General features: G+C 55.5%; 1 protein-coding gene and 1 pseudogene across 1 annotated transcript in view; one reads left to right on the forward strand and one right to left on the reverse strand.

Moving 5' to 3' along the window:
• KDM5B (lysine demethylase 5B) overlaps positions 1–3,496 on the reverse strand; it is a 71,976-nt gene extending 68,480 nt beyond the window's left edge. The window contains exon 1 of the mRNA XM_059943580.1: positions 3,151–3,496. Coding sequence (XP_059799563.1) covers positions 3,151–3,339 — 189 coding nt within the window. The 5' untranslated portion in view covers positions 3,340–3,496. The remainder of the gene's footprint in view (positions 1–3,150) is intronic.
• Positions 3,497–12,655: 9,159 nt separating this feature from the next.
• LOC132374161 (alpha-1,3-mannosyl-glycoprotein 4-beta-N-acetylglucosaminyltransferase-like protein MGAT4E) lies at positions 12,656–15,840 on the forward strand (annotated as a pseudogene).
• The last annotated feature ends 408 nt before the right edge of the window (positions 15,841–16,248 follow it).

Genomic DNA, 16,248 nt, shown 5'->3' on the forward strand with positions numbered 1-16,248 from the left:
ACAACAGAGAGGATTGGGCCACAGTCAAGCAAACGTAACATTAGGGATAATGATGGGCTGGAATGAGAGTAAAAGAGCTCTGTATCACTCACACCTCCCCCCATACAAAGAGAAGTGTATTTAAGTTCCTTCATGTTCTAAGGGCGGAACCAACAGGCTCAATCAAAGACACTGACTGGATTAAGACACTGACTGTATTAGAACATTTGAAAGTTTTACACTTTGGCTATGAAGCCTAAGGAATCAAACTAACGACCACAAGAAGTTAAAGTTGAAAAATGTGTCTATTGTGCCATCTGGGGTTTGACTTAAATCTCTAGCGTCTGGACACCTCCAGAGAAGAAATTTGTGGAATCTGCCTATCTATGGCCAAATGTTACATGTTTGAGAGCAACAGAGTAAATTACTGAAGCCATCAAATATATTCCTATCAAACTCGAGATTGAGAAAAGTATTTACTGAGCAGTCCACTATTTTTTGCCTAATAGTTACAGCCCTAAAATTAATCATCTCCAAATACCACAAAGTGACAAGGAAAATATAATTTGTCCTTAAAAAGAAATCTAAGTACATCAAGGAGGAAATGAAAATTTGCATTCTAAAGGTAACAAACCAGAAGTCAGATTAACTGTAAATTGGAAAAAAAAAAAAAAAAGAGTCCAGGAAACAAGCCTAGTTATCCCACATACTTGATGTAATTTGAGAAAAGATTTGTTTACTACCCTCTTTAAACTTGTAACTCAGGATCTGAATAACATCTTCTTGATTTTATTACCTTTTATCATATTTATCTTACTATATTTTCACAAACAAATTTCTGTGAACCTCAAGTTTTCAGTAGCAAAGCAGTTTAGGACCATCACTAAGAATCAGCTATAAATTGAAGCTACGTTAAGTACCATTAATTAAAGATGCAAAGGTAAGGACAAAAGGAAATAGAAATGCTTTGTAATTCTTCCCCTTATCTCCGAGAAATAAAATACCAATAAACCCAATCCCCATTTTAATACAGTCACTTGTATTCCAAAAACTTAGTGGTCACAAATCATCTAGAAACACGGGCATTATATAGCTATCGCCATGGAAAATATTTCCTATCTCTTGGTTTGTTGTTGCTTTATCTCAACTATATGAAACCACTTGTTCACAGTTAGCTTTCTAAAAGAAAACGGTTTCTAAAACAAAGACTGTTTACATCTCCATCTCTTAAGATCCCTTTGTTCCAACAAGACCCTTCTTCAAGAGCTACAACTTCTGGAAAGGTTTCCCTTTTTGCGGTTATATCAACTAGAAATACTCCCAAACTCTTTCCAATTGGCATAGGAGTTTGTTAAACAAAGGAGGAAGCAAGCCTCCTCCACACAAAGGAGGTCTCCAAAACAGAGCACTGGTTATGTTTGTGGATTATTTATTTGTGCCTCTTTAATACCCTTCTCCTCGGCTGTAGTAAGTACCACTCTCAATACAAAATGGTGGCCATCACGTCTGTCTGACATTCAGAATGGGGAAAGGCAGCAAGATAACACGTTTCGCAGAGCTTACCATTAATATTCTGGCCAAGATGCGGAAATGAGTAGCCAAACCTAACCAGAGCAACACTATCTTTCTAGGAAAAGAACCCGACAAAAGGAATAGTGTAAGAAAGTAGATAAAGGGTTTACCCCAGCCCTAGTGCACCACAATACCAACATGGAGGACAACTCACTCCCAGGAACCGACTGCACACATCTGGGCTACCGAGAACTTACTCAAGTTGCCTAGTTCCAGAATAGACGCCCATGGATGCAAACGCGGGCTATTCATAGTCCCCGTCCCTAACGCTTGACACGAAGCTCCGCTGCTACCTGCCCATGCCCTATTCTTCCACAGCTAAAACCCTGGCCCCAGTCACCGCACAACTTCTGCAGGCCTCTGCGCTCCAACCGACACGCACTTCCCTTAAGCAACGACAATCAACCTTGTCTACTTCTTGAGAGAAAGGCGTCTATTCTCAATCATCTCCCCCATCCTAACTGACCAGTTATTCACGGAAACAGGTATTTCATCTCCACTTCAAACTACTCCAAGAAAAACTCCAATATAGCGTCCGCGTTTCAATTCGGGGGGAGGGGGGACTTGGGATCAGACAGACTCAGTCGGGATCTCCCTCGACACAGCTCTCCAGGCTGAGCGGTTACGCACAGAACCCCTCAACTCCAACGTCATTACAAAGAGCAAGCCTAAGAAAGAAAGGGGCGGGAGGGGGGGCTTCCTCCGAGGGAGCGGGGGCGGAGCGGGCAGAAGCTTCGCAAACTGTCGGAAAGGCAGTTAAACCTCCGGCCAACGGTCCCGGCCCATCCAACTGCTCAGGCCGCCTCGGCCGGTCCGAAAGGTGGGCACAGCCCAGGGGTGCGGAGCTTGCGGCCGGGGGCTGGGGGAGGGGGAGGGGAAGTGACGGGAGAGGAGGGGGAGGAGAGGGGCAGGGGCCGGCCGGGCTCCTCCGCCGACGTTGCAGCCGTTGGTGACCGTTTCGGGAACACCCACCCTCACGCCCACCCGGGCAGGGAGCTGCGCGGGGGCCTCCGCTCCGGGTCGCGGGACGCAGGGCGGCCTCCGCCTTCGGGGCTGACACCGCCCGCCGCGGACAGCTCTCGGGGCGGGGGCCGGGGAGCCTCTGGGCGGCCGCCCCCCGAACCCCACGCTCACGCCCCCTCGGCACGTCCGCTCGTCCCGGCCCGCGGTGCCTCCGTCTGGCGCCGTCGCCCCGCCTAGTCCCCGGCCCGGGGGGCCCGCCAGGGGTCCGGGCCGGGGCGGGGGGTCCGGGGCCGGAGGGTGGGGCGCCAGGTGAAGCCGCCCGGGCCGCCGCCGCCTCCACACAAAGGACCAGGGGCTCCGCCGCCATATTGAAAACTTTCCTCCTCGCGACAACTCGCGGGGCGCGCACCCCGCACCCCCAGCGCCCCGCACCCGCCGCACCCACGCCCGGGGGCCTCCGCGCCAGCCCGCCCTCCGGCCCGCGGGCTCCGGCGCACGGCCGCGACCCCGGTGCCTGTGGTGCCGCCGCCTCTCCGTCCGCATCCGAACCCCGGTCGCGGTCCGTCCGCTGCCCCCGCGCCCCGCGCAGAGGCCCAGCCGCCCGCCGGCCGGCCGTGAGCCCCACTCGAGACTCACCGGCGGCGGCCGCACCTTGCAGATCCCGGTCTGCTCGGCTATGGGCCGAATCTTGTGGATGAAAGCGAAAGGGTCGGCGAACTCCTCCCAGCTGGGCTCAAAGACCGGGCACTCGGGCGGCGGCAGGAACTCGCCCAGCGGGCCGGGGCCGCCGAGGGCCGGCGCGGGGCGCGGGCCAGGGGCCTCCATCCTCGCGGCGCCGCGGACGCGGCTGAGCGACGGTTCTCGGCCTCCTCCGGTTCCTTGGCCTTCCTCCTAATCCTCCTTCTTCTCTTCCTCCTTTTCCTCCTCCTTCTCCTCCTCCTCTTCCTCCTCCTTCTCTTCCTCCTCCTCCTCCTCCTCCTCCTCAGCCTCGGATCCGGCTCCTCAGACTCCGACTCCGACTCCGACACCGACCGACGCTGCCGCGCCGCGCCGCGCCAGCCACGCCGTGCGCCTCCGCCGCCACGGCGAGGAAAAGGAGTCCCACCCCACCCCCACCCAGCCCGTGCTGAGCGCCCGCCCCCGGGCCGGGCGGGGCCGCCCCCGGGGGACGGAGCTCGTCCTCACGGTCCAGCCCAGCCGGCACCCACTGACTACGTGCCAGAGCCCCTTCCCTCCCTCGGGAAGTTACGGGTGTGGGGGAGAAGCCGGGCCCACGGGTGGACGCTCCGTCCCGTTCCGCCCCGTGGGAAGCGCCGTGGTGGAAGTGCAAGGACACCTAGTCAGACCCCGAGGGGCGCAGGGTGTCGGGGACGGAGGAGGCTTTTCCAGGTAGAGGGAAGAGCTTGAACGTGACAACAGCCTGTAGGTGAGAAAACAAGTTAGGGGGATAATAAGCTAACACTCTGAGCACTTCATCTCCTAGGCCCTGTGCCACGTGCTTTCATGATTAATATACACAGCAACCCTACGAGGCAGGTACTCGTTTCCATTTTACAGATAAGGACAGCGAGGCATAGGTTGATCAAGAAATTTGATCAAATTCCTAGGCTAACAAGTGGTGGAGACTCCACTTATTGGAAGGTAGGGTGTTGCAGGGAAGTGTGGTCTGCGAGCAATACACGGCGAAGCTGGATGTGAGAAGAGCGGGAGCCTTGAAATAATCCAGATGAGGAATGATGGGGCCTAAATTAAGGCAGTGGTGCTATTCATTAGGAGAGACGGATGCAAATGGAGGGCATAAAAGTCACAAATTGGGGAGGCGCGATTCAGGGGTGTAGGTACATGCCTGAGTGGGTGCGGCCGCTGGCATCGCTGGGGAACAAGAAGTCAGTCTGGGGAGGGAGCTCGTGGGTCCACTTCTGGCCATGTTGAGTCTGAGGTGTCTGGTACAGTTGGAGATACCCAACAGGCTTAGCGTATAAATCAGAAGGGGAGAGATCAGAAGTGGAGATGTGAATCTGGGAGTGATTAGCCTGAATGAGAGCCCTTCTTTACCTGATGCTTACTGTGTGTAAGGCGTCCTTGTAAATGCCTTGTGTGTAGTGGTATATAATTCGCTCCTTGAAGCTTCACTCTCATCCCGCTGGGGAGGCACTGCTATTACCCCCACTTTGCAGAGCAGATCATGAAGGCACAGAGAGGTTCAGTCACTTTAAGAGGTAAGAACAATTTTGACACCTGGGGGTGGGGGGGCGTCAGGTAATGTCCTGCCTCAGAAAAGGGGAGAGAACTCGAAAAGTAGGACTTCAACATTAAAAAAGATCTCTTTTATCCAGAAAGCAGCCAAACCCATGCAAGGACTGTTTGCCAGGGCCTCCTTCGCAGGTAGGTGTCAACAGAGTCCTAGCCCTGCTTTTAGATTGACCTGGAGTAAAGAAGTCTCATCCTTGAGGATTCTTCGACTAAAAGGCCGGCGAGGGGAGAAGGCTCCTCTTCAGTAAACTCTTAAGTAAACCGAAAGGTCCTTGGAGAAGGCAGGCCTTATCTGTCTAGGGCTTTGGGACCTAGCTAAGCCACGACAATGGAGACTGAGGCCAAGAGCAGCTGGCATCCTAGTAGAGAATAAGTCATCGGTGTAAGAAAGATATGAGATAGCAAGTTAGAATCTAGGTGCGGGGGATAGAGGAGTCGGCTGCAAAAAATTCTTTTAACTTTGCTGAATAAACTTTTTTCACAGTAAAACGTTGGGGAGAAAAAATCCTCGTTGTTGCTCTTTGCCGTGGGCGGTCTGTGCTCTAGAGGGTCTCTCTGGACTTGATTTCCTGTCATGTGCTCTTTCCTAGGAGCGACGTTAAGACTATTTTCCCACTTAGCATTGGCATCCGCCAAGCCAGGTAGGCATAACTTTGAGGAAAACTCTAGACACGTACGGATTATGACCGAGATGCAGGACAGCGAACCCACGGAAAACTCTCCAGTCCCCAGCTGCCCCCGGGCCGCCCCCGCCCCTCCCCGCCTCGCGTCCCCAACTTCCGGTAGCGACCCCAGCCACGGGATTTCGTGGCTCCAGACGGCGCAGCGGCTGTCGGCTCCCCGCGGACGCGTCGTGACGCTGAGAGAGGGTCGGCCGCCGGGCGGCGAGGGGACCATAGAGATGCTCCGCAAAAGACTGCTCCGCCCGCGGGGACGCGGAGGCGCTCCCGGCCCTTTATGATGTGTGTTTACATGCGCGGAGGGATCCAGCCAGCTGACAGCGGCGCCGCGCCGGTCCTTCTTTTTTTAAAGAGCCCGGCCGCGGGCGCTGATTGGCCGGCCGGCGTGGGCGCTGATTGGCCGGCCGGCGCGGCGCTCGGGGGCGGGGTACGCGCCTCATTGTCTGCTCCGCGGCCGCCGGGCTCCCCAGTGGCTGGGCTGCGCTCTCGGCCGGAGGTCCGGGTCTCTGGGCAGCTGGTAGCGAGGCAGGGGCGGGCCGGTGTCGCGGCCGGGGCCGGGGCCGGCGGGTGGCAGTCCCGGCGGCCGGAGCGGAACCGAGCCCTGTCCGGGTGCCACGTCTCCAGTAACCCCTCCTCACCCGGGACGACACCCCGCCCCGCCGGGCTCAGTCTCCAGCCGCCGCCTGTGTGCGGCCCCGGAGCGTCGCACACGTCCCTGGGGTCTCTATCCTCCTCCCGCCCGCTCAGCCCCCAGGCCTCCCGAACAGCCTGCCCGACCCCACCCGGGCCCGCGCCCCCGGCTCTGCAGCCTGCACCCCGGGCCGGCCGGCCGGTGATGGGACGCCCTCGCGTTCCTTCCGGGCGCCGCAGACTCGCAAACCGGGGGGCGACCTGGTCCCGCGCCCACCTCCGGACTGGGCTCCGGGAGCGGGGAGGCCGGCTCCCCGGCCGCCGCAGAGGGGGCGGCCCGCGCGGCACGTAGCGCACGTGGAGGGCAGCTCCCGCCCCGAGGCCGCCGCCGCCTCCGGCCGCTTTCCTGGCGCGCGGGGTGGGCGTGCGCCTGCCCTCCGCACGGCACCCGGTCTCTGCGCGGCGTCCCTTCCACAGCGCCCGTCCCTCCCCAGCGCTGTTGGACCTCCTCTCTCCTCTCCTTTCCCCTAATTTCACCGACGCACAGGCCTTTCCTTGGCCTCCTCACGGTCCAGCTCGGCTCCTTCCTCTAGTTCACTGTCGTCCTCTCCCACCCCTTTGGGGGCCCTGGAATGCTTGGTGTCAGATGTCCCCTGTGGAGACAGACCCACAGACCTTGAGATCTCAGGATGAGCTGCCGCCTTGGTGGCCTCCGTGTTTTGCTTTATTTTGTGCACTCCCACGACGTCTCTCTATTCCTGTACCTTTAACCAGGCATTTGTCTTTTTCCACTGCCGTCCCTGCCCTCTTGCCCTACACAGGCAAGGGTCTCCACCGGATTGTAAACCGCTGGAGGGAGGGAGTCACGGTCTCCAGCCCGGGACCAGGCACGTGGTAGGAGTTCCACACGTTTGTTGAAGGGGAAGGGAAATGGTCTTTAGTGTCTGTGGCTCCGTCTGGTCGAGGATGGAGTTTTGGTCCGGACAAGGAGAAGAATCTGGTTGCCCAGGGGAAGCAGGAAGAGGTCTCACAACAGATCAGTGTGGGGGGGGTGCGGGGGCGGGGGGAGCCCACACACTGGGATGCGCCCCTGACATTCCCCAGCTCCCCTGCCCTGCTTATTTCCCTGGAACCAGCAACCTCTCCTGCTCTGCTGGACGTCTCTTTGGCGGGACTTCTGTGCTCCCGGTTCTGCCCCAGCAGCAGCTATGGGGGCTGCCCTTGCAGATTAACTCCCACGGAGACAAGGGTCTCATCCCTGGGCTTCTGTCCCTGGGAAGCTGGGCTTGGGGAGGCACCTGGTTATACCTCTTCCTCCTCCCCATCCGCTCTTCCTCTCCAGTCCTGGGACCCCTTCTCTCTGGCTCAGCCCAAAGGGATCCAGGATCAGGACTTTGGTTGACCTGGGTGTGTGGGTCCCTCCCCAGGGAGCCTCAGTCCTGGTGCCGCCAGCCCTGCCCATAGGGGTGGGGCGGGGCAGCAGCGTTACCCACACTCGCTTCGGGGTGTTTCCTCCCATTCAGGTTGGGCCACTTTGGAGGTTCTGGACTCTGCTGGGAAAAGCTGAGAGGCAGAGAGAAGAACTCAAGTTCCCTGTTCACACTGCAGCCGCCACCGTCACCCCTAAGGAAGGTCTCTGGACTGAGGACCCCTCTCAGCATGCTCTAGGGCCTTGGATGGTTGGAATGTTTGAAATTCTCTGCATCCGGGATGAAAGTCTTGCAACAGGAATAAAAGGACTTCTACACTAATTATATCTGAACTTCCCAGAGCACTCCCGAATCCACCGTGCTCATTTGAAATCCAGTGTTCAACCAAATCCTGTCACATGTCCGGCACAGGGTCTGACACAAAATCCTAACGCCGAGTCCCTTTCTTCTCTCCCCTGGCAGGAAGGGATGCTATTTGAGCACCTAGAGATACTGTGCGACCAGGAATAAGACCACACCAGCGGCTGGGAGTAATTCATAGTCTATTGGACATACCAACCCTGTGAAGTAGATGGGTGATACTGTCACCATTTTTCAAATAGAGAAACTGAGACTCGGAAGAGTTAATTAGGCAAAATCACACAGGTGACAACAGAGCTAGGACTGGAACACTGGAGCCTGTGATCTTCCCTAAACACCAAGCTGAGGAAAGAGGACATGGAAGCCCCATCCCAAATCTGACCACCAGCTGGCCCTGCAGCTGCCAACACGTGTCCATTCTCTCCCCTCTGAGCTGCGCTGGTTTCACACTTTCTGGACTGTCATCTATAGTACCTTCGCTTACATTCTAACGGTTTCACAAAACAATACTTGCCCTTATACAGTGATGCACGTGCCGGTTGAGGCTCATGAGGTGGGTTTTGTAACCTGTTATGGATTCTGACCCTCAGTTGGAAAAATGCTGCTTGGAGGTTAGTTTGTCCTCTTGTTTGGTAGCTTTCAAGAAGACGTAGCTGCAGTAGTTTCTTCACACCCGCCTCACCTCAAGGTTTGGCCATTGCCCCTTGCCACGTCTTCCCTGCAACCTCCAGAACGCTGTCCGCATCACATACAAGATCAATCCCTATTGCTTATCTCTTCGGTCTGCTTTGTACTGTTTATTATTCACTTGGCTGCAATCTTCTATTCATTTCCCTCCTACCTCTGCCCACAGCCCTTCAACTCGAGGGGTCACTTTGTGCCCCATCTTTTCAGGTGCCCAGTATAAGACCATAGGCCTAGCATAGTCTTCAAGTCTCCCAAGACCTGACTTAGAGAGCAGAGGCCAAAGACTCAAATGCCTACAGGGGACAGAAATAAATGAGAGGAACCAGCCAGGTGGACACTGAAGAAGAGAATGCACGTCCGGCTGCCGGGGCCATCACTGCTCAGGCCAGGGTGGCAGCAAGTTGCAGTTTTTCAAGAGAAGCCAGAAGTCTAATTATTTATACAATCTCTCCTAATTTTTAGATGTTCAATCTTCAATCAAATTTCTAAAAAACAGTGCGTGGGCCAACCAGACGCGCTTGTGGTCCAAGTGTGTTCTGGGTGGAGCCACCTCCCTGGAGAGGCTGGTGGGATGATGAGTTTGCTGACCTTCAGGGAGAACAGTGGTTACCAAGGGAGCACCAGCGGAAGCACCAGAGAGAGATGCTGGAGGGATAGAGGTGAGCTCCTGCCCGTCTCCCCACCTCCCCGCCGGGGGTCAAGTTCATGCTTCGAGGCTGGAAGGAGAGCTCTGACTTCCAGCGAAGTCTGGAGCCCACACCTGGGACACACCCTGGCAACAGACACAGCATCTCAGATGGCTCACCCCGACCTGCGCTGCTGCCAAGGGGCCTGCCAGGGCTTGTTTAGTATTTATTTTCATTTTACGTCCACTGTGCTTCAAGTAAAACATACGTATTTTCCCCTCTTCCTCCACTGTTTGCCCCCTCTAAAGCCCTCAGAGGAGTGCGAATCAGGTGCCAAGATGCGGAAGTGTTCTCAAAGTGCTGTGCGTCTGTTTAAGAGTCTAAAAGTAAAAATTTGGGTGGGGATTTAGGAGTAAAGGGAGATGGGCCTCTCAAATATGACAGAAAGGAAGCCGGTGCTGGTCTCCGTGTTTGAAAAACAGTCATTGTTAGCACAAAAGTGCTGACATTTATTGAGTACTTGCTGTACGCTAGGCATTTTTCTGGGGATGATTTCTTTTCATCCGCATAAGAACACCTGAGAGTAGCCATCGTTATCTTTAGTCTCTAGATGCGGAACTGGGGCTCAGAGAGACTGAGTCATTTGGCCAAGGTCACATGGCCAGTAAGTTTAGCAGAACCACATTCTGGCCCAAGTCTGAGTCTGGGTCGAGAATCTGAGCTCTTAACCATTACCCACATATTGCCCTTCTCTGTTGTACTGCCTGGTCCTCCTGGCACTGCTGTGTCCCTGGCACCTAGCACATGTTTGTGGAAGACATAGATGACCACTCACCATATCGCATAATCCCGATAACTAGTGACTTAATACATACTTGTTGAGCTTGCTCTCTGGGCCAGGTACTGTGCGAAGTGCCGTGGATGTGGCATTGAATAAAACAAAGGCCCAGCCATCAGTCTAGTGGATAGAGACAGACAGCGACACATACAAGGAAGATAGCTTCTGGCAGAAAGAAATGCTAAGGAAAATAGAATACATGGTAGCGCAACGGGAGGATGGGAGAGGTGGCGAGAGGCGCCTTTAGCCACGATGACTGGAGGCCGGAGAAAGAACGTCTGAGCTCCGATGTGAGTGTTGGGAGGGGTCGGCTCTCGGAGAGTCTCCGGAGGAAAGTTCTAAGAAGACCAAATGCAGAGGCCTGAGTTGAGAAACAGCTTGGTTTGTCCGAGGGATGCTCCCTCCCCCAGACAGCCGGGGGAGGAGGGGCAGGGAGGGGCGGACGGGACATGGAGTCAAAGAGGCAGATGGCCAGTCGGGCAGGACCGAGGAGGCTGTGGTCTGGAGTTCGGGAAGGGCTACCGCTTGGTCTACAATGTAAAAGACCTCTTTGTCGCGTGGAGGGGAGGTTGCAGGAGAACAAGGGTGGAGGGGAGGGACCAGTCAGGTGGTGGCAGTGGTCCAGGCAGGAGATGGTGCTGGTGTGGACTCGGGTTGTAGCAGCAGAGATGGAGAGAAAGGGTCGTATTCCGGGTGCATTTTGGAGGAAAAGGTAACAGGACTGAGTAGATTGAACGTGGAGTGTTAAGGAGAGAGAGGCATTGAGGATTTTTCCCATGAGTAGCTGGAAAAATGGTGGTGCTATTTACTGAGATGGGGAAAACTTGGGGAGGAAAAGATTTGGGAAATAGGAAGTCTATAGTTCTATTTGGCTCCATTAAAATTAAGATACCTGTTATCCAAAAGGAGGTGGTGAAGAGTCAGGTAATTTGGAGCTCAGGACAGAGGCCAAAGCTGGAGATAAGATCAGCCCTAGGAGTTCTCAGTGTGTGCATGTGTGTGTGTGTCTGTGTGTGTGCGCGTGCACGTATATATGAAACGTACGTATATATGAAAGGATGTATGTAGATATACACACACCTTATATGTGTATGTATGTACGCACGTGTACGCACATGCCTGTAATGTACACATTACTCAAAGCCGTGGGACTGGGTCAGAACCCTGGGACACTCGACATTCACTGGCTGGGAAGAGGAGGAGCCGAGGAAAGAACCGGGGAAGGAGGGTCAGGCTGGCAAGAGCTGCATGGGAAGGGTGTCTCAAGGAGGAAGGGGCTGAGTGAGATGCAGGAGGAAATTGCCAAGTGAGACTGATGATGATGGCACAGCTTTCCAGGGGTGTTGCTCTTGAGGGCTGCAGAGGGACGGGGCAGGATTTGGAGAGAACATGAAGTCAGGGAGGGATTTGCTTTTTGCCTTTTTTACCCACCGGAAGATAGTAGACGTCCTTTTTACAGTGACGGGAATGGTCCAGTAGAGCGGGAGAAGTGGCAACATGGCAGAGGTGAAAAAGGGTAACTGCAGGGGTGACGAAGCCAGAAGGTGAGAGGGAATGAGAGTCGGGAGCCAACCGCCGAGGGCAGGAGGGACGGGGTGGAGGGAGGGCCTGCTGCAGGGCACTTCCGTGCTTCTCAGGTAAGCACCGCCCACAGGTAAGTCCTGGCCGGGTATAGCCCTGATGATGGGACACAGGACACAGAGCGACATCACAGAGGGAGCTTAGCTCAAGGCTGGAGAACTGGGGGGAGGGGCCCAGTTTGCTTTGCTGGTCCTCAGCACCCCAGCTCCTCTTTCTCTCTCTCCTCGCCTCCCAGGAGCCTGTCAAACTCAGGGCTGAGCGAGGGCAGTGCTCCCGGTGGTGTGACAGGTAAACCGCACAGGAGGGGCAGAGGGAACGGGGCTGTTCCCTTGAGGGTGAATTCCTCCGGCTATAGTTGTAGAGCCTTTTATTCAGTCAGTATATGTATCCATGTATTTATGTTCTAGAAAAAAGAAGCCTATTTCTGTTACATGTAGTGGTTTGTATCTGAATGACCTATCTGACTTAAGGAAACCAGGTAAGGAAAGTTTAAGCCTTCCTACCATATATAAGTACTGTTTTTGTAACTCTTATCAAAAAGCTAAATGGTTAAGGGAGGGAAGCATGGTAACCTCTACCAAAATACTAAACTGGCAGGGAACCATGAAAATGGGGAAATTGGAGAATAGTATAGCCTTGGGAGCATAGAAATTACTACGATTTCTTTCCTTTTGTGTCCTGACTAGGCAGACAAATGACCAAGAGTGGGAGACAAGGTATATCAGAGCCTTTCCTCTGATCATTTAGAAACAATCAGAAAAACACATTCTCTCCGGAGAAAAGACACTAACAGGGAAAAAGCAGCACACAAGTGCTTTTGAGTCTGAGCCAGCCTGAATTCCAGCAGCCCACCACTCAAAAAAGGCTTTTTTTTTTTAACTCTGAGTTAACACAATCATGTTCTTTTTTTGTTGTGGAGCACAGGCTCTAGAGCACGGGCTCAGTTGCTGTGGCGCACGGGCTTAGTTGCTCCGCGGCATGTGGGATCTTCCCGGACCAGGGACCGAACCCATGTCCCCTGCATTGACAGACGGATTCTTAACCACTGCACCACCAGGGAAGTCCCAGAATCATGTTCTAATCAAGGTCTGTGAATGAGATTAAGGATTGGGATAAATTAAGGACGCCCTTTACAAGAAGTAAGAAAGGCACCAAATTGCTTAGCACTTAGCAACACTTCAAGTTCAGCTATTTTAACAAATTGTTTGACTGTTGTTTAAAAAAGTAGGGTTGGGTGGTGACCATCTTTCTAAGATAAACGGCCCTCATCACTGAAGGCCCAGCAGACTGTTACCATTTGAGCAGGGAGAGCCCTGGGGAAGTGGAATCTCCAGACAAACCTATAAAGAGAAGGCGGCAAACGTCCCAGGACAGGTGGCCTCCCCTCTTGAGGCCGGGAAGAAGGCTCAGGTTCCCAGGTCAGACAGAAAGGCGGGCGTGGGAAGTGAGCTAACCGTGGTGAGAGGAAGGCTGGAATAGGGGCGTCGGGAGGGCCAGGCTCGCAGGAGTTGGGGAGGTGGAGGCGAGGACCAGGGGGCACCCCCTGCCATCCTGTCGCCCTCCTGCCCTCTTGCTGTAGGAGCTGCCATGCAGGGTTCCTTCCGGCGCTGCTGCGTCACCGTGGTGGGCGTTGGGTTCCTGTGGCTCTGCTTCACTCTGAAAGTCCCCGGGGAAGTCGAAGACGACCAGAACAGGATGGCTATCGAAGCCCAAGTAGCACCCTTGCCTCACTGTGGGGATTAAGGGTGTGTGTGGGTGTGGATAGGTAGAGTCTTGGAAATGCCCTGTACCTCTCACCGGAGTGGAGGAGGCGCCGAAGGGGGTGGGGTGCGGACCTGGCTGGACCCGCTGGTCCACAGAGAAGCTGCATTTCCCCCCGTATTTGTTAAGGTAAGGAAGACAGCAAATACTGCTTGAGCCCTGGATACTCTGGCCGGTGGTCAGACATCCTGAGAATGTGCTGGGCTTGCTCTGGGGAGACTGACCCACTCTTTCCTTGGAAAGGCTCATGGGAAACCACTAGTGGCTAAACCCTGTTCTTTTTATGAAAGGAGGACCAGGCGTTGCCTCTGCCAAGGCCGCAGGAGGGCAGTTATAGGAGAAGGAAGGATCTGGAGCCACTAGAAGACTGGCAGAATCTCACCTTCAAATATTGGGAAAAAATCCAGCAGAGAAAGAAGAGTGAGTTCCAAGGAGGGGAGTGGGTTCCCCAGGGGAGCAGGGGCATCAAGAGAAGAAGGGGACCCAGAGGGAAGCAGGGGGGAAGGCGAGAGGGCAGGGGGCCCGGCAGACAGTCCTCTCCCTGCTGAGGCCTTTGTGTGGAGGGGGAAGGAGGGAAGAGGAAACGTGGCCACTCCAGGAGGTGGGATCACTGCGTGCGAGAACCCTGGGGGGTGAGGGGGCCTTCGGGCCATGTGTCCAGCTCCCCCAGTGTTAAGCTCAGGGGCACAGGGACCTGCTGGAGGCCACATAGTCAGTGAGAGCTGAGACAATAGTGTTGGGCTCCTGACTCCCAGGAGAAGGGCTTTTTCTAGTAGATCTTCTTTAAAGGAGAGCTTTGGGAAGATGAGCTGGGTAAAATCAAAAGGAATAACTATAAAAATAGCTAATATTGGGAATTCCCTGGCGGTCCAGTGGTTAGGACTCGGCACTTTCACTGCCGAGGGCACAGATTTGATCCCTGGTGGGGGAACTAAGATCCCACAAGCCGAGTGGCGCAGCCAAAAATTAAAAAAAAAAAAAAAAAAAAAAAAAAGCTAATATTTATTGAGCACTTAAACCATGTGCCACAAAATTCCGGTTCAAAGAAGCCTCGGAGGCCCGTGCGGACGCAGCACCCCAGCTCAGGCACCTGGTGACGTTGTTAAAATACAGACTCTGCTTCACTAGATTCTGCATTTCTAATAAGCTTCCAAACGGGGCGATGTTGCTGGACTAAGGCCCACACTTTGCGTGGCGAGGATCTGAACCTCCCCCCTGGGGTGGGAAGTAGCAGAGCGAGGGCGGGAAGAGGGCCGGTCCCGCAGAGCATGCACCCGGCCTGCCTGCACGCTGACCGTGCCGCTTGCCTCCCCAGCGTGGCTGACGGTGGGCATCTCCTCGAGGCCCCGGCCAGACCGCAGCGGCCTCCCGTCCACGCTGCTCTCCGTGTTCGCGCCACCTCGAAGGTGCAGCGGAAGCGCCTCACGGTGCCGGTCCACCTGGCGGCGCTGACCTGGCCTGGCTCAGGGAGACCGTCCTGCACATTTCCAGCCTCTTCGGCCCACAGATCGTGGCGGGGCAGCCGCTGCCGACCCACGCCCCGCCGGAGGCCTATCCCCCCCGAGGGCGGCGTCGGGGCGGGGGCCTCTCGCCAGGAGCCCTGCTCCCGGCCGGACCATGGACCACGCCTTCCTCATGAGCTTGGCCACGAAGCTCTCGGAGTACTTCCTGCTGCTGGAGGACGACGCCTTGTGCGCCCCCAACTTCATCAGCCACGTTCAGCGGAAAGTGGACACCCTGGGGTCCCAGCCCTGGGCGCTCCTGGAGTTCTCCAACCTGGGCTTCCTGGGCAAGCTCTTCCGCAGCGGGGACCTCCCGGTGCTGGCCCACTTCCTCCTCCTCTTCTACAGGGAGAAGCCCCTCGCCAGGCTCCTCCCTCACTTCCGCACCCTCCTGGCCCAGAAGGACCCGATCCTCTGCCGACCGTTCCTGTTCTACCACCGGGTCTCCTACCATGCGCCGAACGACAGCCAGAAGGCCTCGGGCACGCAGAAAAAGAGCCCCTACGCCCCTGACAACCCACCAGGAGCCGTTTTCACCGACATGAAGGTTTTTGAGGTCCATTTCCCCTGGGAGGCCTACACTCTGGACGAGTCCTTCTTTTGGACCCACCGTGTTAGCGCAGGGAACCACCTGACGGTCATCCTGAACCACCCAGCAGACCCGAGGAGGGTGCCGGTACTGACGGGCACCATCGTGGTGGCAAGCACACCCTGGAGAAGGGGCAGGTGGAGCTGGGCTACGAGCCCTAGGGGGCACCGCAGCGCTGCGCCAGCCTCGCCTTGCTGGGCCAGCTCCCGGAAGGGCAGCTGGACCAGGAGGTAGCTCCAAAGAGCGTGGGGCACGAGGCGAGCTGCATGAGGCTGGTGGCGAACGCTACCCAGGTGGGTGGGCTCATCATCAGGCACATCTACCTCTGGGAGGAACATGCCAGGGACATGGGGGCAGCTCAGGAGGAAGATCACTCAATAAGACGGTGAAAACTTACAGTCTTGCAGCTATGTCATTCTAGCCTTTCTGAGTGACCCGGGGGCGGGGTGGGGATGCTGGGGAATGAGGGGCAGAGAGGGAAGACGTGGTCATTCTTCTGGTGCCGCCGAGATGTTAGACCTGTTCCTTCCTTTTTCTACCCAAACGAGTGACTCTTATAGGCTGTCTTTTCCTGGGCTGGATATAGCTTAGCCCAGTTTGGGACAAGGCCTTGGTCATTCCCAGAATCTATCCCTGGGATGCTGAGATCGGCACAAATACAGGGTGTTGGTGTGTGTGTTCGCACATAGTTAGAGGCCAGGGGTGAGGGGTAGCAGGAGGGGAAATCATGGCCAGGCCCTGGAATTCACATCATAAGAAGCCAAGGAAGGGCCTCTCATCAGAAGTCGAACTCTCTG

This window comes from Balaenoptera ricei, chromosome 1, assembly GCF_028023285.1.
Source record: "Balaenoptera ricei isolate mBalRic1 chromosome 1, mBalRic1.hap2, whole genome shotgun sequence".
Taxonomy (NCBI): domain Eukaryota; kingdom Metazoa; phylum Chordata; class Mammalia; order Artiodactyla; family Balaenopteridae; genus Balaenoptera; species Balaenoptera ricei.